Source organism: Rhinatrema bivittatum, chromosome 5, assembly GCF_901001135.1.
Source record: "Rhinatrema bivittatum chromosome 5, aRhiBiv1.1, whole genome shotgun sequence".
Lineage (NCBI taxonomy): Eukaryota > Metazoa > Chordata > Amphibia > Gymnophiona > Rhinatrematidae > Rhinatrema > Rhinatrema bivittatum.
The window spans coordinates 247131716-247156052 of NC_042619.1; the positions used below are offsets into that span (position 1 = coordinate 247131716).

Sequence of the window (24337 nt, forward strand, 5' to 3'; positions counted from 1 at the left end):
TCACTGCAGGCCTCCCTTCAGTGAATCCTCCGTACATGCTAGCCAGCCCAAGGGTCTATGTGCTCAACAAATGGGCTATGTATGTTTTTATTGGAACTGCTCTACTGGGATGCCCCAGTTCCCCTGTTATTTTAGTATCCTTTGAAGAAGATACCTCCCTCTGAACGATGTGCTGCTGAGCGTCTGTCTGCTTTCCCGACAACCAGAAAAGCAGACTTGATGGTACTTGAGGACAGGAGTTGATAAAGCCTAATATAAAGCAAAGCAAAATTGCTTACCTTGTAATAGGTGTTATCCCAGGACAGCAGGATGTAGTCCTCACATATGGGTGACATCAGTAATGGAGCCCTATGTATGGAAAAACTTCTTTCAAAGTTTCTATGAAACTTCTGACTGGCACCAGAGTGCCTAATGAGCATGCCCAGCATGCCATGATATTCCCTGCCACAGGGGTCTCCCTTCAGTCTGTTTTGTAGCAATTAGCGTTAGCCAAAAATAAAATAAAACGTATCAGACCCAACTCCGCGGGGTGGCAGGTGGGTTTCGTGATGACTACATCCTGCTGTCCTGGGATAACACCTATTACAAGGTAAGCAATTTTGCTTTATCCCAGGACAAGAGGATGCTAGTCCTCACATATGGGTGATTAGCAAGCTAGAGGCTGAGTCATTTGGGATTGAGGCAACAGTGAGTATTGTTGTTGAAATGAATCAGCCGAAGATCACAGCAGATTGGATGTAGAAGGAGTTGGGGTTACACTGGAAACAAGTTCTTTAAGACAGATTGTCCATATGCTGAATCTCGTCTTCCTTCTTTGTCTAAACAATAATGAGCTGCAAAGGTGTGAAGAGAACTCCATGTTGCTGCTTTACAAATGTCCAGAATAGGGACAGAGCGAAGGTGTGCTACTGAGGTTGACATTGCTCTGACTGAATGTGCTTTTACTCGCCCTTGGAGAGTAAGGCCAGCTTTCTCATAACAAAACTGTATGCAATCTGCTAGCCAGTTTGACAAGGTATGTTTTCCCACTGCTTTACCTGGTTTGTTTGGATCATAAGATACAAACAATTGATTGGATTTCCTCTGGACTGTAGTGCGGTTTAAGTAGAAAGACAGTGCATGCTTACAATCCAAGGTATGTAAGGCTCTTTCTCCTTGGTGAGAGTGGGGCCTTGGGAAGAATGTTGGTAAAACTATAGATTGATTGAGGTGGAATTCCGTGACTACTTTTGGAAGGAATTTAGGATGAGTACGGAGGACCACCCTGTCATGTAAGAACTTTGTAAAAGGTTTGTAAGTGACAAGAGCTTGTAGTTCACCGACTCTTCTAGCTGATGTAATGGCTATGAGGAATACAGTTTTCCATGTAAGATATTTAAGGTCACAGGTATCTATGGGTTCGAATTGGGAATGCATGAGCCTGGTTAAAACTACGTTCAGGTCCCATTGTATGCTTGGGGAATGAACTGGAGGTTTAAGGTGAGTTAAGCCTTTCATAAATTTACTGACGAGAGGCTGTGTAGAGATAGAAGTGTCTCCCAGCTTGTTATGATAAGCCGAGATTGCACTCAAATGCACTCTTACAGATGAAGTCTTAAGACCAGAGTCTGATAGATGGTATAGGTAGTCTAGTAGTGAAGTGGTGGGGCAAGTGAAAGGATCTATAGATTTCTGAGTGCACCACAAAGTAAACCGTTTCCATTTGTAGGAATAATTCTTTCTAGTGGAAGGTTTACGGGAAGCTATCAGCACCTGAGATATAGTGGTTGGAAGGTTGAGTGGTTGTAAAATCAAGCTTTCAACATCCATGCTGTCAGGGACAGGGACTGAAGGTTGGGATGGCGCAACCGACCCTGATCCTGAGTTGTGAGATTGGGAGCTACTCCCAGACGAATTGGATCCCTGAGAGGTCTAGCAGTGTGGGAAACCATACTTGTCGAGGACAGTATGGGGCTATGAGTATCATGGTCCCCTTGTCCTGTTGTAGCTTCACTAGAGTTTTGGTTAAGAGTGGTATCGGAGGATACGCGTATAACAGGCCTGAGTTCCAATGGCGAGCAAAGGCGTCCTTTTGTAGGCTGTTCTCCTGCCGGAGCAGAGAGCAGTAATTGTTCACCTTGTAGTTCAGGTGAGATGCAAAGAGATCTATTGTTGGTTGACCCCAGCGTTGAAAGATCTTGGTTTCTATCGTTGGATCCAAGGACCACTCGTGTGGTTGGAACTGACGACTTAGGCAATCGGCTACTATGTTGTGGATGCCTGCTAGGTAAGTGGCCCGTAGAAGAGTTGAATGTGCTAGGGCCCAATCCCAAATCTGTGCTGCTTCCTGACAAAGGAGGTAGGAACCTGTTCCCCCTTGTTTGTTGATGTACCACATGGCTACTGTATTGTCCGTTTGGATCAGAACAGTCTTGTGTGAAAGGCAGTCCTTGAATGCATGCAGCGCATAACGTATAGCTCGAAGCTCTAGGAAGTTTATTTGGAAAGAGGCTTCGGCTTTCGTCCATGTCCCCTGGGTCTTGAGAGGACCAATGTGTGCTCCCCAGCCTAAGGTGGAAGCATCTGTAGTTAAGGTGACTTGTGGAATTGGCTGTCAAAGGTAGACCTTTGAGCAAATTATTCGTTAATGTCCACCAGAGGAGAGAGGATTGTAGGTCCTGTGTTATCTGAATGGGAGTGGACAATGGTTGAATGACTTGAATCCATTGAGATTTGAGTGTCCATTGCAGTAGTCGCATGGTCAGTCTGGCCAAGGGAGTGACGTGAACTGTGGAGGCCATGTGTCCGAGTAGGGTGAGGCACTGATGCGCTGTAACTTGAGATTGATTTCGGAGAGAGTGTGCCAGGAGGACAAGTGTTTGAGCACGGTCTCTTGGAAGAAAAGCTTTTGCTATGATGGTGTTTAAATCTGCACCTATGAATTGTAGTAGGTAAGATGGTGTGAGATGGGATTTTTGATAGTTGATGAGAAATCCCAAGAAGTGAAGCAAGTGGACTGTGAGCTGGAGAGATTTGAGAGCTCCTTTTGTCTGACTTCTGATGAGCCAATCGTACAGATAAGGGAACACATGCACCCTTTGCTTGTGAAGATGTGCCACCGCTACTGCCAGACACTTTGTGAACACTCGAGGCGCTGAGGCTAGGCCGAATGGCAGTACTCTGTATTGAAAATGTTGTCCTTTGACCAGAAATCGTAGATACTGACGATGAGGAGGAAAAATGGGAATGTGAGCGTAGGCATCTTGAAGATCCAGAGAGCAGAGCCAATCTCCTTTTTGAAGGAGAAGTAGCATGGTGCCTAACGATACCATCCTGAATTTTTCTTTTCTGAGAAATTTGTTGAGATTTCTGAGATCCAGGATAAGACGTAGGCCTCCTGTTTTCTTTGGAATGAGGAAATAGCGGGAGTAGAATCCTCTGCCCTGCTGAGGTCGGGGGACTGGTTCTATGGCCCTGGCTCTCAGAAAGGCGGATAATTCTGCTTGAAGAATTTTGGAATGTTGATTCACTGTCCAAGAAGAGAGTGGTGGATTGTCTTTTGGTACAGTGAGAAAATCTAACCGGTAACCGTGGGCTGTTATGGAAAGAGCCCATTGGTCTGTGGTGGAGGTCCAGGTGTGATGGAAATAGGTTACACGACCTCCTACTGGTAAGTGTGGTAATGGGTTGGTGGGGTGGCTGCTGTTCTCTGAGTTGTTTCAAAAACCTGATGTAGAGGTAGTTGGAGGAGGCGGTTGGGGCCTTGCAGGTCTCTGCCTAGCTTGTGGGCGCTGAGCTGGGCGAGATGGTCTTGTCCTGCTTGTTGGGGGGTAGTAACGGCGTTGACGATAATAAGGCCGTCTTAGATCCAGTCTTAGAGGTCTCCTGACCGGGGGTTGAGGTTCCTGAGGCAGTAAGGAAAGTTGCTTAAGTGTCTCGGTGTGGTCTTTGATAGTCGCCACTGCTTCTTTAACCTTGTCGCCAAACAGGTTATCCCCCAAGCAGGGAAGGTCAGCTAGTCTTTCCTGGACTTCTGGGCGGAGATCAGAAGCCTTAAGCCAGGCCCACCTGCGTGCTGTTATTCCTGAAGCCGAGACGTGCTGCAGTTTCAAAACTGACCTCATGTTTGCCAGCTTCTAGGCCTTTGTGTATGAGCTGATGGAATGGTTCCGGATATTGTCCAGGGAGTGTGAGTGCTAAGTCTTGAACTTGTTTCCAAAGGTTTCTTTGGTACTGGTTCATGAAGAGTTAAGTATGATGCTATTTTAGAGACCAACATGGAACCCTGGAAAACTTTTCGGCCCAAATTGTCCATAAACCTGTTGTCTTTCCCAGGTGGTGTAGAGGCATGAGATTTTAATCTTTTAGCCTTTTTCTGGGCAGACTCTACGACTACCGACTGGTGTGGTAGCTGGGTTTTTTGAAAGCCAGGTATGGGTTGTACTAAGTAAGTGGCTTCTGACCTCTTATTGACAGCTGCCAGTGAACCTGGGTGTTCCCATATGCGGTACATGAGTTCCTGTAACACCTCATACACCGGTACTGCCAGAATCTCTTTGGGAGGATCTACAAACTGTAGGACCTCCAGTGTTTTTGGTCTGGCATCCACCTCTGTAACTGGAAAAGGATGGTGTCCGCCAAGTCCTTTACGAAGTTTGTGAAGGATAAGTCTTCTGGAGGAGACTTCCTACGGTCCTCAGGAGGAGATGGTTCAGACAATATGTCGTCTTCTGAGGAATATTCTGTGTCTGTACCTGTATCCTTTGGTGATGTCTGTGGTCGTGGTGTAGCTGGCACCATCGATGGATCTTTGGGCATCGGTGGAAACAAGGGAGATCGAGGCCAAGGAGGCCTGGGAACTCCCAATGGCCCTGGAATAGGTTCTTCTGGTGATTTCTTCGATAAAAAAATCGAGGAGAGTATCCAATTTGGTCATTAGCGGCTGAAGAACCGTGAAGCTGGGAGACGGCACCGATGGAGGCACCGGTGGAATCAGTGAAGGCATCAGGCAAGGCATTGCAGGCATCGGCTGCGGTATAGATGGCCGTTCCGGCGGCACCGCTGGTAGGAGCGGCATCGATGGCGAGGGATCGCACGGCATCGGAGCTGGTGTCGATGGCTGGCCAGGAATCGCACCGAGGAGCACTTGTTGCACCGTTTGACGGATGTACACGTCAAGTTCCGCCCACATAGCTGATGGTATCAGAGCAGCTATGGGGGGAGGCGGTGATGGCGATACTGATACCTCCTCAAGAGCCCTGAGGAGGTATGGAGCCCGGCACAGATATCAGTAGGGGATCGCCCTGGCACTGTAGGCCTTGGAGCCTCCGCACTCGTCCGAGGTTTCTTTGCGGAGGAGGCCGTATCTCCCGATGGCTCAGCGGGCATCGGCTCGATGGTGTGCTGACGTCGATGCTTTTATGTTTATCGCTTCCGGAGGTGGACGTCTTCGACCATGGCAATGGGGAGGGAGTGGACGCGTCCCCGGCCTCACCTTGAAGTCGCCTCTGCAGTACAAGCTGCCGAACTGATCCGGACGGCGATGACTGGGCTGACGATGTAGTTGGGAGCAACTGGATTTTGAAAAGGTGCTCCATTTTCTCCATGCGGAGACGACGCCCCTTCGATGTCATTTCAGCGCATAAAGAACACGATTTTCGTCATGTTCTTTGCCGAGGCAAAGAACACATTCTAAGTGCAGGTCCGTAATGGACATATTCCTCGCACAATTCGAGCATTTTTTAAAACCAGAGGCCATTACTGCAGTCGACGGCAAGGGGCCAGAAAAAATGGTATGGAACCGCAAAAATACGGGGAAAAAGCTTACCGCGATGGAACAGAAGGGAAACCCTTGCGGTGGAAATATTTTTTCCGAACTTTTGTCAAATTTTTGAGAGTGGTGAAATTCACCACAGGACTCCAATTTAACCGTGAGGCTAACGGCTCTGTGGAAAAAAGAAGACTGAAGGGAGACCCCTGTGGCAGGGAATATCATGGCATGCTGGGCATGCTCAGTAGGCACTCTGGTGCCGCTCAAAGTTTCATAGAAACTTTGAAAGAAGTTTTTCCGTACATAGGGCTCCATTACTGATGTCACCCATATGTGAGGACTAGCATCCTGCTTGTCCTGGGATAATGTAGATTATATGCAAACATGGTACATAATCACTGCAGAATCTAAAAACCTATGTAATAACATTTTCCCTTTCTGCAGAATCTACCCTAAACTCCTGCAAGAAATTTCAACCTTGCTGAAAGGGTTTACAAAGAGAAGATACTGCCTAGCAATGCAAACAAATCACTTTCTTAGAACTGTTTTATCAATTTCACTATCCCCACCAGTAATAAGATTAATTTTATTTTGAAATTATATATATATGTAAATCAACAATAAACTTGAATCTGTAAACATGAAACAGTTAAAAAAAAGAAAACTATATATACTGTCTTCATACATTCGCAGGCCTCAAAAGAGGGATACTAACAAATCTGAAGAAAAAGTTCCATTAAACTTTAAGGAAAAACTAGTTAAGAGAATTTACATTTTATTAACCAACAGAACATGATTAGAGGTCTGTTGCTCTGCTAACAGACATATAAGAAAATTCCTTCCACTGGTGGGGTTTATCACTAAGAAAAGAGAAAAGCTGAGAAGGGTGAAAACATATAGGAAACAGATTGAGGCATTTACATGGAAATTTAAGAATAAAAAAAGTCTCCATTCCAATACCAGAGATCTGATTAACAAAAATTGCCGCCTCTTCTTCTGAGTTTGTCTAGAAATATCAGGATATATTTATTTATTTAAAGGATTTATATACCGGAGGTTCCTGTATAATATACATATCACCCCGGTTTACAATGAACAGTAAATATCGCTTCAAGTTAGAGGCTTACAATGAACATGGTTAATCCAAATAACAGGGAAGTATATATAATAATGTTAACAATTAAGAAGTAATAAATAGATAATAACAATAAATACATAAATTAAATAAAATAAAATAGAAATAAATAAGTAACTAACAGTAAACTTATTTATTATTATTTACTTATTTATTATACTTGGAACTTTGAAGTTTAGAAAAGATTCCATACAATGACAAAAATACATTCTTAAAACCCAGTCTTGATCTGATTACAGAAGAAAAACAGCAATGAGAGTTGCTGGAGTAGCTAACTCACCCACTGATTCAAGGACTGTTGTAAGATTCATGTTAGCTGAGTTGATCAGAGACAGGGCCTGCATGTTCTTTCCATCTTGCCACCTTACAAAAGGGATTCTTTTGTAAGGTGGCAAAAAAACCTTTGAAGTCAAAGGTAAAGTTTGCTCAGGTATTTTGAGAAAATCCACCAAATATTTCTTCAGCATATCTTTGGGGGCCATAGTAGGATCCTTGGGAAAATTAATAAAGCAGAGGTTTTTCCCTTTAATTTGATTTTATAATTGCTCAAACTGGATGGAAAAATATTGGTTTTCTTTAATAAGAGCTTGCTGTGTTGCAGACACACTATCTCTAATTTAAAGGTCTCACAAGATTTATTTTTTTTAACAGTCTTATTTTCTGTTTCCAGCTTTTTCAAACGGACATCTACTTCATTTACACGTTGAACCAATGGACTGATTTGAGCAAATATTTTATTTAGAGCCTTAGTAGCGTCCCAAATTGTTTCCAGGGAAAAAATGCTAGGTCTTACAAACTCAGGCTGCAAAGGCATTAATCCCTCAATTTGGATGGCGATCTCTCCATTTTGCTGGGTGCTTCACCTCAGGCATACTCCCTGCATTGCCCAGTGTGACCAGTGGCTCAGAGGCGATTCGGGCCAGGCCCACAGTTCCAGGGCAAAGCTCAGCATCTTCCACATCAGCCGGCGCCAAACTCAGTCACGGATCTAGCATCTTTGTCTTTGCAGGATACACATTCTTCCATGGACAGAGATAGTAGTGAATTTGGGAAGGGATCGAGCACAGCTTCTTCTGGTATCCCCCTCCAATGATTCAACTCCCGGAGTAGACATCCCCCATGGGCATCCATAGGATAAACAGCAGGACTCGAGGAGAGAGCAGCTGGAACATCCCTCTCCCTGGTTCTCCGCTTACAATCCGAATGAGACATAATCAGGTAAAATTGAGAGATAGGAAAAGAGTAGCCTCAAACATTCTTAGCTGATGCAGCCATCTTGGATCCCAAGATGAATATTTGTCATATTTCATGCCCTTTCTATAGCTCATAGCATGGTATGAGAGTTAAAAACAAAATAATAAATCATAATATAAAATACAAACTGAAATATTAATTTGTTTTAGTGCCCGGAAATATCCAACATCCAAATCAGTTAAAGCATTTCAAATAATGTTAAAGTTTAACAAAACATCTCTTACCTGTCAGTCAACTTCTTAGCAAATCCAAAATCTGTAATCTTGATGTGCCCTTCTTTGTCTAAAAGTATATTTTCAGGTTTTAAATCTCTGTAAACTATTTCTTTGAGATGTAGATTTTCTATTGCACAGGTAATCTCAGCAGAATAAAACAATCCTGTGCTATTGCTAAAACGTCCCATATTGCGTAGGTAACTAAAAAGTTCTCCTCCAGGAGCATATTCCATTAGCATATACAAAAAACGATCATCATGAAAAGTCCAGAATCTGTAATAAAATATTCAAAAATTTAATTAGAAAATAAGAAACACCAAGTAATGGGTATAAAAGTAATATAGACTAAAGGAAAATGTTCTGTGCATTTGAAATTCTCTCATCCTTGCAAAGCTTTTATTCAACATTTCTTTCATCCCAAGTTCTCCATGACCACAAAATAACCCAGCAATTACAGCAACAATCCATAGGCCAGGAGTCACAAATAGAAGACGCCTTCAGAAACTAGTATGCTATACTCTTAGGCTAGTATCACTATGGATCATTGATCACTTTTTCCTAGCCAACAAACTCAAGTCTTCCTGGTTAGTTACGCTGGCTCTAACTTTTAAACTAAATAGAATGTTCTACTGGATTCCAAACAATATAAATAGCTGAAATATAAAACTGACTTAAATGCAGATTTCACTGACTTACTATAAATGTTTCTCTCAAAGCTGAAAAAATACATTTTTCCAAAATATTCAAATTGAATAGATTAATAGCTTATTACATTTCTCCTGAGCAAGAACACTTGATAGGACTTTCCCCTGTTGCAGCAGATTTTGCAAGTACTGGATCATGTAGACGTAAATAGGAATATAATAGGAAAGAGCATAGGGTTTTGATAAACTTTCCTCTAAAGGTCAAGGGTGAGTGATTCCTGCCCAAAGAGTACCAAGAAGGGAGTTCTCATCCACTTGACCTTCTTAAGACTAGATTCTATCATAAGGGACTGGTGAAGCACTTGCTGTTTCTCTACTCCAGGAGCTTTCGGGACATGATACATCAAGTTCACCTTCCTACTGACTGGAGGTACAGAGAAAATAAAGGTGCTAACCTGTATGTAGCAGGTGTTGCATGTGGACAATACAACAAACATCTGCCCAAGTGGGTGATGTGACAGAATTCAAAAAAGCTCTCTCATATAGCTCAGTATGCAAAAACTTAACTGAGCATGTGTAGGATTTCTTGGGCCTGAGTTGCTACATGAACATCTCAATCTTTCCCCTAGCTAGCTTTAACTATCTGAAGAGGTGGAAGTGATTGTGTGGCTGTTTGTTCTACTGTCCATGGGAAACATCTGCTACAGGTTAGTACCTTCATTTTCTTGGTGGACAAGCAGGAGTATAGATAGTCACAAGTGCAGATTTGCAAGCTAAGGGTTGTGATCCTGCCTATTAGGGATGTGAATCGTTTTTTGACTATTTAAAATATCGTCCGATATATTTTAAATCGTCAAAAATTGTTAGGGCCACAATACAATACCAATTCCCCCGATTTATTGTCAAAAAATCGTAAATCAGGGGAAGGGGGAGGGCAGGAAAACCGGCACACTAAAACCCCCTAAAACCCACCCCCGACCCTTTAAATTAAATCCCCCACCCTCCCGAACCCCCCCCCCCCCCAAATGCTTTAAATTACCTGGGGATCCAGCGGTGGTCCGGAACGGCGGCAGTCCGGAACGGCCCCCTCAATTGAATCGTGTTGTCTTCAGCCGGTGCCATTTTCCAAAATGGCGACTCAAAATGGCGGCGGCCATAGACCAACACGATTCGACTGCAGGAGGTCCTTCCGGACCCCCGCTGGACTTTTGGCAAGTCTTGTGGGGGTCAGGAGGCCCCCCCAAGCTGGCCAAAAGTTCCTGGGGGTCCGGGAGCGATTTCCTGCCGCGAATCGTTTTCCGTACGGAAAATGGCGCCAGCAGGAGATCGACTGCAGGAGGTCGTTCAGCGGCGGTCCGGAACCCCCGCTGAACGACCTCCTGCAGTCGATCTCCGGCCGGCGCCATTTTCCGTACGGAAAACGATTCGCGGCAGGAAATCGCTCCCGGACCCCCGCTGGACCCCCAGGAACTTTTGGCCAGCTTGGGGGGGCCTGCTGACCCCCACAAGACTTGCCAAAAGTCCAGCAGGGGTCCGGAAGGACCTCCTGCAGTCGAATCGTGTTGGTCTATGGCCGCCGCCATTTTGGAAAATGGCGCCAGCTGAAGACAACACGATTCAATTGAGGGGGCCATTCCAGACCGCCGCTGGATCCCCAGGTAATTTAAAGCATTGGGGGGGGGGGGTTCGGGAGGGTGGGGGATTTAATTTAAAGGGTCGGGAGTGGGTTTTAGGGGGTTTTAGTGTGCCGGCTCACGATTTTAACGATTTTCACGATACTTAACACACCCAAACGGCAACAATACGATTCCCTCCCCCTCCCAGCCGAAATCGATCGTTAAGACGATAGAGGACACGATTCACATCTCTACTGCCTATATAGTTAATTATTTCTCTATATCACAACCTGTCTTATGTAATGGAGGTAGTGAAAGCTCTTTACTTAGATTTCTTAAGCCTGCCCGACCAAATGTAATGTCATTCCTTGAGTCTTGTTCTAGTCCAAGAATGACCAACTCCAGTCCTCGAGAGCCACAAACAGGCCAGGTTTTCAGGATATCCACAATGAATATGCATGAGAGATTTTCATACAATGGAGACAGTGCAAGCAAATCTCTCTCATACTTATTCATTATGGACATCCTGAAAACCTGGCCTGTTTGTGGCTCTTGAGGATCAAAGTTGGACAGCCCTGTCCTACACAGTAATGCCTAGAAATGTGTGCAAAAAAAGACCATACGGCAGCTTTGCAAATGTCTTTAATTGATGCCAACTATATGAGCTGCTATAGTTACAGGTGCTCGTACTCTGTGTAGTTTAATCCTAAGAGAACAATTTCCGCAAATGAGAAACAATAAGCAATGCATTGTTACAGCCATTTTAAAAACATCCTTTTAGAACTTTGAAATCCCTGCTTGTGACCCTCAAACAGAAATAACTGCAAAACTGTTTTGAAAGATGTAGTCCTGTTTAGGTATAGAAGTATGGCTCTTCTACAGTCTAGCACAGTGGTTCTCAATCTTTTTTCTGTCGGGACATGCGGGACACAGTGAACACATGACAGTCACAGAGCTAACCCCACCCCGACCCTCAGTAATGGGAATAAAGCAGAACTAGAACATTCCCCGTACAACTCACCATACAAAAAGATATTCTGGTGTTATGTCAATAACAGCCACACAAACTCCCTCTACCAGGCGCAATAGCCCTACTTATAAAAAGATAGCAGTTCACCACCAGTTCATGTCCAATTGAGAAAACACAACAAATAAAATGAGGTATTTTATGTACCTACATGTTGCGAGTGCGTCCTCCACGCTGCTGAAGAACCGAGGTTTTGGAGGCCTTTGGGTTCTGCGGCGAGACTCAGAGAGGAGCCCCAAGCCACACTGTGGGAGGTGAGCCAGTGCAAGCATGGAGAGCTAGGCGAGGCAAAGCTGAAGCAAGGACTAGAGAACAAGGTCTGACCCTCAACCGGACCTGCACGCCCACAGCAACCAACAACGCAATGTTGATTGATGAACGGTCCTCCGACTGTTCCAAGCCCTTTCGGACCAGCCGCTGGGTAACAGCATTGGGCAGCAGGCCGGACAGAGTCCTTGGAACACAGAAGACATCATAGACGAGGGCTGCAGCGAAGACATCATAGACGAGGGCCGGGAAGGAAGACAATGGCACTGTCCCTCAGGGCACCCTACTCAGCCCACCGACACGGGCGGATCCAATGGGCTGGTCGCGGACCACCCTGTCCCACTGCGCGCCCTACACAGCCCAGGAAGGATGGTCGCAGACCACGCTGAGAATGGGGCAAGCGCAGGGAAGAAGCGGGTACTGCACTCCTGGCATTCGAAGCGGGATACTGCACTCCTGGCAGTCTGAAGCAAGCAGGATCATCAGGAAACTGGATCAGGAACATCTGGAACCAACATCAAGGAAACAGGCAGAGATACAGGACAGGGAGCTGTCAAGACAAGCAAGACCACGGAGGGCCTGGATCGAGGAAGAGGCACAGACGACTGAGAGACTCAATCCGAAGGCCAACAGGGACTGAAGTGAAGGTCCTTTCATACTGCTGCATGCAGGCAACTCCCTGGGAGGAGTTTACCTGGACCACCCCTCGCTGGCCCTATAACTGAGGTGGAGTGCCGCGGGCCGGCCCCTAGGGAGAAGGGTGTGTGGCCGAACCAGGAAGTCCAAGCAGAGCCAAACAAGCCACAGGCAGGCCTCAAGAACAGCAAGGCCTCCCAGGCCCTGGAGCAAATCCTGGATAATTTGCAGGCGAGGCCCTGGCTTCGGAGCGGCCTCCAGAAGAGAAGGTAAGATGCCTCCTGTGCCGCAGCTACAGGAGGGATCGCAACACCTACATGCTAGTTAAATATCTCACCTCGGTCATACACACAAGATCAACCTTCACCAAGTACAGAAAGACCACAAATTACAAATGTGGAGACAAACTGGAATGAAAACCCAAAAAAAGCTACTCTGCATGCAGAGCAAACCTGGAGAAATGGAAACAGAAATATAGCACCTAACAAAGTCCCAGGATCTGCAATAATGCACACTAACTAATCCGCACAAAGTTACACCTACATTATGACATGCACTCAAATGGTGTTACGATCCCCCCTGTTGCTGCGCTACACGAGGTATCTTACCTTTCCACTGGAGGCCGCTTCGAAGCCAGGGGCCTCGCCTGTGTACCATCCAGGATTTGCTCCAGGGCCTGGGAGGCCTGGCTGTCCCTGAGGCCTGCCTATGGCTTGCTTGGCTGTGTTTGGACTTCCTGGTTCGGCCACGCCCTTCTCCCTAGGGGCTGGCCCGCAGCTCTCCACACCCCAGTTATAGGGCCAGCGAGGAGCAGTCCACGTGAACTCCTCCCAGGGAGTTGCCCGCATCAGCAGTATAAAAGGACTTGCTCTTCCGTTCCTGTTGGCCTTCGGATTGGGCTCCACAGTTGCCTGTGACCTCTCCCGATCCAGGTCCTCAGTGGTCTTGCTTGTCTTGACTGCTCCCTGTCCTGTCTCTGCCTGTTGCCTTGATGTTTGTTCCTGATCCAGTTCCTGATGTTCCTACCTGCTTTAGGCTGCCAGGAGTGCAGCGCTTCCTCTTCCCTGTGCTTGTCCCACTCCCGCGTTTGTAGGACAGGGTGGTCCGTGACCAGTCCAGCCGAAACAAACCTCATGGCACAGAGTCGGGCAGTTTCTTCACTTTAACAACCTAAGTAGCTAGAAAAAATTGAAAAAACCGTAAACATATTCAAAGATTTAAGAATTTACTTAAGGATTTAAGAATTTCACCAAGGTGGACTGACACATACAAAAAGATTAATGATAAAAATATGAATGACCAATGATTATATATTGAGTGGTAGTGAAATAAAACTACTTGCTATTCAGCACACTCACTCATATCAAGGCTTCGCTCAAAATTGCCTATATGGAGGTCATTTATTAGAATTAAAAATTATTATTTATTTATTTTTATATACCGACATTCTATCTCAATCGAGATATCACACCGGTTTACATTCAGGTACTGTAGGTATTTCTCTATCCCCAGAGGGCTTACAATCTAAGTTTTTTTGTACCTGAGGCAATGGAGGGTAAAGTGACTTAATGCCATTTGAAGATATGTGGAGGGAATAGAGGTATTCTGGTCATCCATTTGTTTGTTTCTATCACGGCTGAATCCTCGCAACAAAAAAGATAGAGAAGTTTCGCTATCTGCAGCTTTACATATGTCAGCTATTGGTACTGAACAATAGTGTGCCACTGAGGTTGACATTGCTCCGAGTGCGCCTTTACTCGCCCTTGGAGAGGAAGACCTACTTTTTCATAGCAGAACTCTATACAATCTGTCAGCCAGGGACTTTTCGCATGCGATAGGCTAGAAAATGACCCCCTAGGTTTGTACCTGAGGCAATGGAGGGTAAAGTGACTTGCCCAACGTCACAAGGAGAGGCAGTGGGACTTCCTTTAAAGGCTGTAAAACGAGCATACAAATGGGGTTTGTATGTCATTTTGGACCTTCTATTGCAGACCCACCATTGTCCTACCTTGAACCAGCTGGTCTGTGTAATTCCTTTTTCTTCCATGTCACAACAAGTGTAGAACATTATACTAAAACACTGGCATTTATTAGCCTTGTATTTTTGCTTGACCTAGAGGTCATAATTTGCGCGACCTATTGTTTTCCCCCCCACCCTCATAGGGGTCTCTCCACACTGTCTTTTGGACAATTTTCTTGTAAACATTGTTCTGTCTGTGTTCATGCACACACGATTCAAATCTTTCACGATCCTGTATTACCGATTGTGCATGAACTCAGAGGCCACTTTGATTGTGGTACATTGCAGGTGATTTACACCATTTGCTCTTGCTCTAAGTTATATACTGGTCATACAAAGCTGCCTATATGTACTCGCATTAAATAGCATAAAAGTTGCATTCGCACTTGCAAAGTCGATGCCCCTCTGGTTAAACAGTGGGTGGAGAACAGATATTCACTTGATCAGCTCAAATTTTTTTTTTATCATTCAGCATTTGCACTGCCTTAGGGGTGGACATATTTCTCTCCAGTTGCAGCGCTGTCAGCAGAAGTACATCTATCATTGGCAACACTGGCCCCAGCAGGGCTACAGTCTATGATTGAGTGGGAAATATTTGTGTAAATGAGGTTTATATACTGTTCTGCTACTCTCGTTTTCAACTTGTCATGGGGCATCAGCCTCCAGTATAGTATAACGGTGATACATGTATGGTGTTCATTTCACTTTCATATTTTATTTTTTCATTTATTTTTTCTTATGTTTCCCAATTGATTTCTTGTTTCTCATGAAGGTGGAGCCAGCATCAACTGGGGTACAGTTTTGATTGGCTAGTTCCGTCTTTAGCCACATCCCTTTCAACCCTATTAAACTTCATCACTACACAAGCCGTGTGCACCTTGTTTTGAGTTCCCACTGGCTTGAGTGAGATGCAGGAGGAAGACATGGCTGAGGGTAAGATGTTTTTTTACATCTCCCTTTTTAGTCATTAAACAGCACTTTTCAATTTTGGGGGAGGTGCCCTCATATGTAGCGTCTGTTGAAGCTCTAATTCTGTTTCTTTTGCCTTTCAGATAGTCTCTAAGTAACATCGCAATTTCAGTCGCACAGCCGCCTGATAGGGGAGTAGTCCCACGCATACAAATTTGGTTTTTCTTTGCCGATTCAAGCACTTTAGTTCTGGCTGTCACAAACACTCAGTTAATTCAATAGCGATTCATGTCGTCCTTTTTGGTTACATATATTTTTTCCTTAATTTATTAAGCGCAGTTCAATTCACCTTTTTTCTTACTGCAATTTGTGTTTTTCATATACAGGGCTTTTTGAGTTCATTAGCCCATGATGCCTTCACAAGTGTACTAGTCTCTCCCATGATTATCGGCCATATAATTAGTAAATCCTGGGTTTTTTTCATAATGGGTTTTGGAGTTTTCCGCATTCACAGTTAAGTGAGTTCGGCTCAGTGTAGTGTTTCATTTGGTAATACAGAAGGTGGGTTTGGCATGGTCTGGTTTTTACATTCTTCGTCATTTTGTATCTAATTTGGTACATGGGGTATCTCTACTCTGTTCCTGAGCGTGGATTTGTATTTTTTGTGTTTATATCTGTCTTATTGGCGGTTTCCTTGGTTTGTTTCTTCTGCTGTGATTGACTAGGCATCCCTGTTTGGGAGCAGCTGCGTGTGATCATAGGTTGTGGGGTCACTTTTCAGTATCACCTTTTTAGATTTTTCTATTTGGTGTTTTAATTTATGACATGTATGTTAGTTTATATATTAATTCAGAACTTCTCTTGTTTTTGACTTTCAGTTCCGACTACTTAACAAGCCAAATGAGATTTAAAGTTTACATACATTCTTGGCTCCTCCCTTTTTTTTTTATGCGAAAAACCCATAAAAGGTAATTTGATATAACCTTTTTTACATACATTACCCAACTGGAAGGTTCTTTTGATTACATAGTATATGTGTTCTTTTTTTTTGCCATTTTCATATGCAGTTCTTTTTCTTAAATTTTTTTTTTATAAAAAAAGAAAAAATATTTTTTTGTTTCACTATTATATTTGACAAATTTCCAGGTGTCCTTTATGTCAGGGGTTCCCCCTGAGGAAGCTGCTACTGGTAAAACAAGGGCCTTGTTGGGGCAGTTAACATCATACTCAGGAGGAACACCATATTATTACAGTTCCATACTTAGTTTATGAATAAATATAAATTTCTTGTATCAGACCATTGCTCTTTAGATTTTTTGAGTAGTGTTATTTATGGTTAGTATTTTGTATGTTCAGTTTTTCATGAACAGTTTTACACTGTACATTATCATTGATAATCAATTGATGTTTGTTACATGTAAACACCTATCTTATAACATTGAGTTGGCATTTACTAAATAAGATTTGTATAAGCAGGGACTTGTTTACTTTTGTCTACTAGATGAAATTTTATATATATATATATATATATATATATATATATATATATATATATATCTATATATATATATATATATATATATATATATATATATATATATATATGGATATATGCAAGGTTGTTCTTTTATGCCACATGTATCAATATAAAAGTGCTCATTTATTTTAATTTTTGAAAATCAATAGAGATTGATTTTTTAAGATACATTATCACTTACATTAGTGCTCTTTTCTCTCATTCCTTGGGAATGTTTTTCACATATCTCTATATCCACATTAAGCTTCAGAAAAAAATTGTTTGGTGCAATGCAGTATTAAGAAGAGTACTAGCAGTAAATATGAAAGACTGAGATCATATACAAAGTACTATATCCTGGGTTAAGAGATTCATTCTTGTCACTGTATGCCCAAGCCAAACTCAAATACAAATCCTGTACTTCCTCATCTATAAATATATACTTTGCTTGGGAAGAGTCTATGGTCACACACACACACACACTCTAGTAATTGGGAAAGAGCAAGATATTTTCCCCTACATCTTACCATACCACTAAATTCTGGTGTCATCTAATTAAACAAATTTCCTCCACTACCAGGAACATTATTTATTTATTTATTTATTTTTAATTTTTATATACCGGAATTCCTGTATGCAATACAAATCAGTCCGGTTTACGAGTAATGAAAAGGTTGCCCTGGTCTGGTAGATTAGACTGGGGTTTTTTACATAGAACATAGAACAATAACAATCAACTATTGAACATTATTACAAGGAACAGTGAAAGTAACAATAGTATTTAACAAACATATAATATTATTATAACATTATTCGTGTTCACATTTTACAAGGAACTTTGGTAGCGTAAATAGTCTGCAAGTAATCGGTTAAATAATATAATATGAAAAGTATGACTTAAATAAATAGATATTGTGAATAATCAAGTCCGTGAATGAAATTGAGTGTCAATGTGTTTGTGACACCTTGCAATGGTTGGATCTGAAAGACAGGAGGAGGTGCCTAGTTTCACTCTGGGAGTTGGAATGCTTGCCTGAAGAGCCAGGTTTTTAACCTTTTTTTGAACTCTGGTAGATTGGGTTCGAGTCTTATGTCTGGTGGGAGCGCATTCCATTGATGTGGTCCCGCAGTGGATAGTGCTCTTTTTCTTAACGTTGATTTGGCGGGAACTGCGACTAATGTGCCTTTGTAGGCACTTCTGATGGGTCTGGCCGATGATTGTAGGCGAAGTTGGGTTTGTAGAGATATAGGTGCGACGTTATGAATTGTTTTATGGATAATGGTTAAGGTTTTATATATGATTCTCTGTTTGATGGGTAGCCAGTGGAGGTAGCTCAAGATGGGGGTAATATGGTCTCTTCTATTAGTGTTAGTTAGGATTCTGGCTGCGGCGTTTTGTACCATCTGTAGGGGTTTGATGCTGTTGGAGGGGAGGCCCAGTAAGATTGAGTTGCAGTAATCAAGTTTCGAAAAAATAATGGATTGAAGAACGAGGCGAAAGTCATTGAGGTGAAGGAGTGGCTTTAGTTTCTTTAGGACCTGTAGTTTAAAGAAGCAGTCCTTGGTGGTTGTGTTTATGAATTTTTTAAGGTTAAGTTGATTGTCAAGCCAAGTACCTAAATTCCTGACGTCTGCAGAGAGCTCCATGTTTAAAGATGTGGTTTGTGCCAGACTAGGTGGGTGGTTGTTCGGGTTGTGTGAGATTAGTAGCAGCTCTGTTTTGCTGGAGTTTAGAATCAGGTTTAGGCTGGAGAGTAGTTGTTTAATTGGTTTAAGACAATTCTCCCAGTAGACGAAGGTTTTTTGAATTGATTCTGTGATGGGGATTAGGATCTGGATGTCGTCTGCATAGAGGTAATGAGTAAGCTTGAGTTGAGATAGCAAATGGCAGAGGGGGAGGAGGTAAATGTTGAACAGGGTAGGGGAGAGGGATGAACCTTGTGGTACGCCTTGGTCTGATAGGATGGGGTCAGATTCCTTGTTGTTGATTCTGACCTTGTAAAACCTGTTGGATAGGAACGATTTGAACCAACAGAGGGCTGTGCCTTTGATTCCTATGTTTGATAGTTGTTCTAGGAGTTGTGAGTGATTTACCGTGTCGAACGCTGAAGACAGGTCTAGTAGGACCAGTAAGAATGACTGTTTTTTCTCCAAGTTCAAAAGTAAATTATCAGTGAGGGAAAGCAGAAGGGACTCTGTGCTTCGAGATTTGCGAAAACCATATTGTGCCGGGGAAAGAATGTTGTGCTCCTCGAGGTATTCGGAAAGTTGTTTATTTACCGCTTTTTCCATCAGTTTGGAGATCAGGGGCAGGTTTGCAATGGGTCTGTAGTTGGCTGGGTCCATGGGTGATGCAGTTGGTTTTTTCAGTAGGGGTTTGAGGATTGCAAGTTTTAGCTGATTAGGAACTGTGCCCATGGCTAAGGAGGTATTGATGATTTCTGCAATAGGTTTTGCGACGGTGCTAGAGATGGCAGTGAGCAAATTAGTAGGGAGTGGGTCCGAGGGATGTGCCGATGGTTTAATTTTTTTAAGTAAGTTTTCAATCTCCATGGCTGATGTGGGCTCGAATGACTCTAGTCTAGAATTCAGAGTGAGTTGGTATGTGCTATGAGGTGTTGGAAGCGTTTGGTGGGTTGTAAAGGAGAGGGTGAGGTTTGAGATTTTTGTTTTGAAGTAGGTGGCTAGTTCGTTGGCCTTACTGAGCCAACATTGTGAAATACAAAAACATTGTGAAATACAAAACATTGTGAAATACAAAACATTGTGAAATACAAAATCCTGGAAAAACACTCAGCACATATGTAGCAAATCTACCATACCTCAGCAGCACTAGCTTACAAAACTCCAAAAGTAACAACTCTACCTATGATTAGGCAGCACTGCAAATATCACACTGGGCCCTAGAACACCAATACATCTCCAGTTGGGAAAACAATGAACAAGACTGCTACAGATCTCTACACAGAAACTGCATACTAACAGAATACCACACCTTGTCATATGAAAAAAAGGGTCAAATAAAAAATAAGATTACAAATTAAAAACAGAAATAGGAGGTCAAAAACTAGAATGTAACCTCAAGAAGCCAGACTCTGTATGCAATGCTACGCTGGAGCACTAGAAACAGTCATGCATTTCCTCACAGACTAAGCTGGGCCCCAATCATTGTTCTTGTGGGGAACATGGGCTGTTTTACACAATACCCCAAACAAGAAAAATGACAAAGGCTTGGTGGTGCCCACATATGGCATTTTGTGGGGGTTGTTAATTGTCATTTTTCTTCTAGGAGGTTGTTATAGGTGGGGGCAGGAGGGAGAGACAGCAACAGGAAGAGAAATGGGAACAGGGAGAACAAGAGGAGGGGAATGGAAACAGAGAGAGAAGGGGGAGAGAGGACAAGGGGTGAGAGCATGAGGGCATAGTGATGGGGCAGGGATGAGGGGTGCTGAAGAGGAAGAAGGGGATTCTGAAGAGAGATGGGCAGAAGGCAAGAAGGAGCGGGGAGAGAGGTGGGATGCTGAAGGAGAAGGGTGCCGAGATAAAGGTGGTTGCTGATGAGGAGAGGTTGATGGGGAGGCAGGAGGACTGCCCCCAAGAGAAAAAAAAAAAACAAAGGCTCTATGGCCCTAACATAATACGGATCTGCCAAGCCTTTGTTGTTTTCCTTGTGGGATCAGGGGTATGGGTGGGGGTAGAGGTAGTAGTAGGAGGGAGAAGAAAGAGCAATCCCCTCACTTCCTTCATCCCACCTTCCTAAAATCCCTAAAATGGCCGGAGTGAGGAAACTCACTCCAAGAAGAGATTTGGGCAATGTTCTCTCCACCTAGCTTGATGGACACTGTACCTGGGCAACAACAAGCTAGGTGGAGAGAACGTTGCCCAAATCTCTTCTTGGAGTGAGTTTCCTCACTCCGGCCATCAAATCTTCACTAGAGACCACTGTTCTTTCCATACGTCTCATGTTGAATGTGAAAGTGGCCCCCAACCCCCTACGCTCATACCTAATCCCCACCTCGAGTTACTAGGTGGCCCTCCCATAGGGATACAAATACCTGTCTAGGGCATAGGCACTATAGCATCTCTCTCTCTCTGCTCCGTTTCATATAACATGTTGCTTGCAGCACCTAAGAGTGGACATAGGCTGTTTGGACACTTTTGTGTACTGCGAAGATTCATTGGTTTTATGGCGGTGCACGATGTTTTCGCGATTTGCGAATCCATTTCCGCAAATGGCGAAAACATCGCATGACGCGATGTTTCCCCGCTGCACGAAAAATGCCTTATTTGCATGGGACACACCCCCTCATGCGTTACCACTGCGATATTGGAAAATGAGGCCCTAAGTGTAGTGCGTTGCAATAGTCCAGACCTGAAAATATCAAAGACTGTACGACAATCCTGAAAAAAGAGGAACAGTAGAATTCTTTTCAATAGATGTAATTTGAAAAGAAAATTATTCTTTACCTGCTAATTTTCGTTCCTGTAGTACCATGGATCAGTCCAGACGGTGGGTTATGTCCCCCGTCCAGCAGATGGAGTCAGGACAGAGCTCGAGAGTGCCACCTCATATACCAGTGCACCCTCTGCTGGAGCTCAGTATCCTGAATAACAAAGCCCAAAAACGAGCACAAAAACAAAACAATTTGGATCAAACATCGTGGCGTAAGGAAACACCAAGAACAAGAACAGGCACGACCCAGAACCAGGTCGTAACAGTCAACTTGTGAGGAGCTGTACGAACCCCTATAGAAAGAAAGATAGAATAAGACAGCTACACAGACAAATCCGAGCAGAAGATCCCAGTTCCAGAGAGGCGGGCGTCTGGACTGATCCATGGTACTACAGGAACGAAAATTAGCAGGTAAGGAATAACTTTCTTTTCCCTGTACGTACCAGGATCAGTCCAGATGGTGGGATGTACCCAACCTTCCCTAAACCGGGTGGGCCCCTGAGAGCCCTGCTCGGATAACCTGATCGCCAAAGTGTCCGGGAGTCGAAGGCGCCAGGTGTAGCCGATAATGTCTAGCGAAGGTATGCAGCGACTTCCACGTCGTCACCCGGCAGATCTCCTGTGGAGAGACAGCACGAGCCTCCGCCCAAGACGCAGCCTGAGAGCGTGTAGAATGAGCCCTGACGCCCCTAGGCGGATCCCGACCGGCCCCGATATAAGACGCCGAAATGGCATCCTTGATCCAACGGGCGATGGTCGTCTTTGACGCGGAGGCGCCCTTCTTAGGTCCCGACCAGAGCACAAACAGGTGATCGGAATCCCGGAAGTCATTGGTGACCTCTAGATAGTGAAGGAGCACCCGCTTGATGTCTAAATGACGAAGGGACCTAGACTCCTCCGGAGAGAACGCCGGGAGTTCCACCGTCTGATTCACATGGAAGGAAGAAACCACTTTCGGAAGGAAGGATGGTACCGTACGCAGGGAGATCCCCGCTTCCGAAATGCGCAGGTAAGGTTCTCGGCAGGAGAGAGCCTGCAGTTCCGAGATGCGGCGGGCAGAGCAGATCGCCACCAGAAAAACAGTCTTCATAGTGAGGTCCTTCAGCGAAGCCCCTTGCAGGGGCTCGAAGGGAGCGCCCGCCAGGGCTCGGAGAACCAGGTTGAGACTCCACGACTGACAAGGATCCCGGACCGGCGGTCGTAAATGCTTGGCCCCCTTCAGGAAACGTGCGATATCCGCTTGGAGCGGAAGGGAGACAGCTGTCTGTACCAGAACATTCAGGGCTGCTACTTGTACCCGGAGGGAATTGTATGCCAGGCCCTTATCCAGCCCGTCTTGCAAAAACTGAAGGATCAGGGGTACCGACGCCTCCGTGGGTCGGGCCCCATGGTCGTCACACCAAGACTCAAAAACCTTCCACACTAGAACGTAGGCCACGGAAGTGGAAGGCTTGCGGGCCTAGAGCATCGTGGAGATTACCGCCTCTGGATAGCCTCTGCGGCGGAGGGCGGCGCCGTTCAAAAGCCAGGCCGCAAGACAAAAGAGTGCCGCCTGGTCGAAAAATACCGGTCCCTGTCGCAGGAGCCGGGGAAGATGACTCAGACGTATTGGTCTGTCCACAGACATGTGAAGAAGGTCTGCAAACCAAGGACGACGCGGCCACTCCGGAGCTACGAGAATCACGGGGCCGCTGTGATTCTCTATTCTGCGAAGTATCTTGCCCACTAAGGGCCAGGGGGGAAAAACATAGAGCAGCTGATCTTTCGGCCATGGCAGCGCGAGAGCATCCACCCCCTCTGCACCCCGCTCTCTTCTGCGACTGAAGAAGCGTGGAGCCTTGGCGTTGAGAGCGGTCGCCATCAAGTCTAGTCGGGGCGTTCCCCAGCGTCGAACCAGGAGAGACATCGCTTCGGAGAGAGACCATTCGCCAGGGTCCAACCTCTGTCGACTCAGGTAATCTGCCTGGATGTTGTCCACGCCGGCGATGTGAGAGGCCGCGAGCCGAACCAGATGGAGTTCCGCCCAAGCCATCAGGAGCGTGGTTTCGGCGGAAACCTGAGCGCTCCTCGTCCCTCCTTGACGATTGATGTAAGCCACGGTGGTCGCGTTGTCCGAGAGAATCCGTACCTCCCTGTTCCGAATCAGGGGGAGGAATCGTTGAAGCGCGAAGCGCACTGCTCTGGTCTCCAGACGGTTGATCGGCCACCTTGCCTCCTCCGGAGACCACGTCCCCTGCGTGGAGCTTCGCTCGCAGACGGCGCCCCACCCCACGAGGCTGGCGTCTGTGGTCACCACCACCCAAGAGGGGACCTCGAGAGAGACGCCGCGGACCAGGTGAGCCGGGACCAGCCACCACTCCAGACTGTCGCGGGCTGCCTGAGGAAGGGGCAGAATCACCTGATACTCCTGTGACACCGGTTTCCAACGAGAAAGCAGGGACGCCTGCAGTGGGCGGAGGTGTGCAAACGCCCAGGGCACCATATCGATGGTGGATGCCATCACTCCCAGAAGTTGTAGATAATTCCAAGCGGTGGGTTCCGACAAAGTCGCGAAGTGACGGATGTGGTCCCTCAAGGAGAGAGCCTTGTCCGCACGTAGGAAAACCATGCCTTGCTGAGTGTCGAAAGTCGCTCCCAAAAAATCCAAGCGTTGAGAGGGAACTAGAGAACTCTTGGAAAGATTCACGACCCAGCCCAGGGAGCGAAGCATCTCCAAAACCCTGGCCACCGAGGCTCGTCCATGCGAGAAGGACTTCGCTCGCACCAGCCAGTCGTCCAGGTAGGGATGTACTAAGATCCCCTCCCGAAGGGCCGCCGCCACTACCACCATGATCTTGGTGAAAGTTCGTGGAGCAGTCGCGAGCCCGAAAGGCAGGGCCCGAAACTGAAAGTGCTG

The 24337-nt window shown here is 45.2% G+C and overlaps 1 protein-coding gene across 8 annotated transcripts in view; it reads right to left on the reverse strand.

Annotated features, from left to right (window-relative positions):
• Positions 1 to 24337, reverse strand: part of PRKX (protein kinase X-linked) — a 426401-nt gene that overhangs the window by 278657 nt on the left and 123407 nt on the right. For all 8 annotated transcript variants that reach the window (XR_003857043.1, XM_029603697.1, XM_029603699.1 and 5 more), the window contains exon 3: positions 8363 to 8626. Coding sequence is in view for 7 of the 8 variants with exons in the window: in XM_029603697.1 (XP_029459557.1) it covers positions 8363 to 8626 (264 nt within the window). In the remaining variant the exon portion in view is untranslated. The remainder of the gene's footprint in view (positions 1 to 8362; positions 8627 to 24337) is intronic.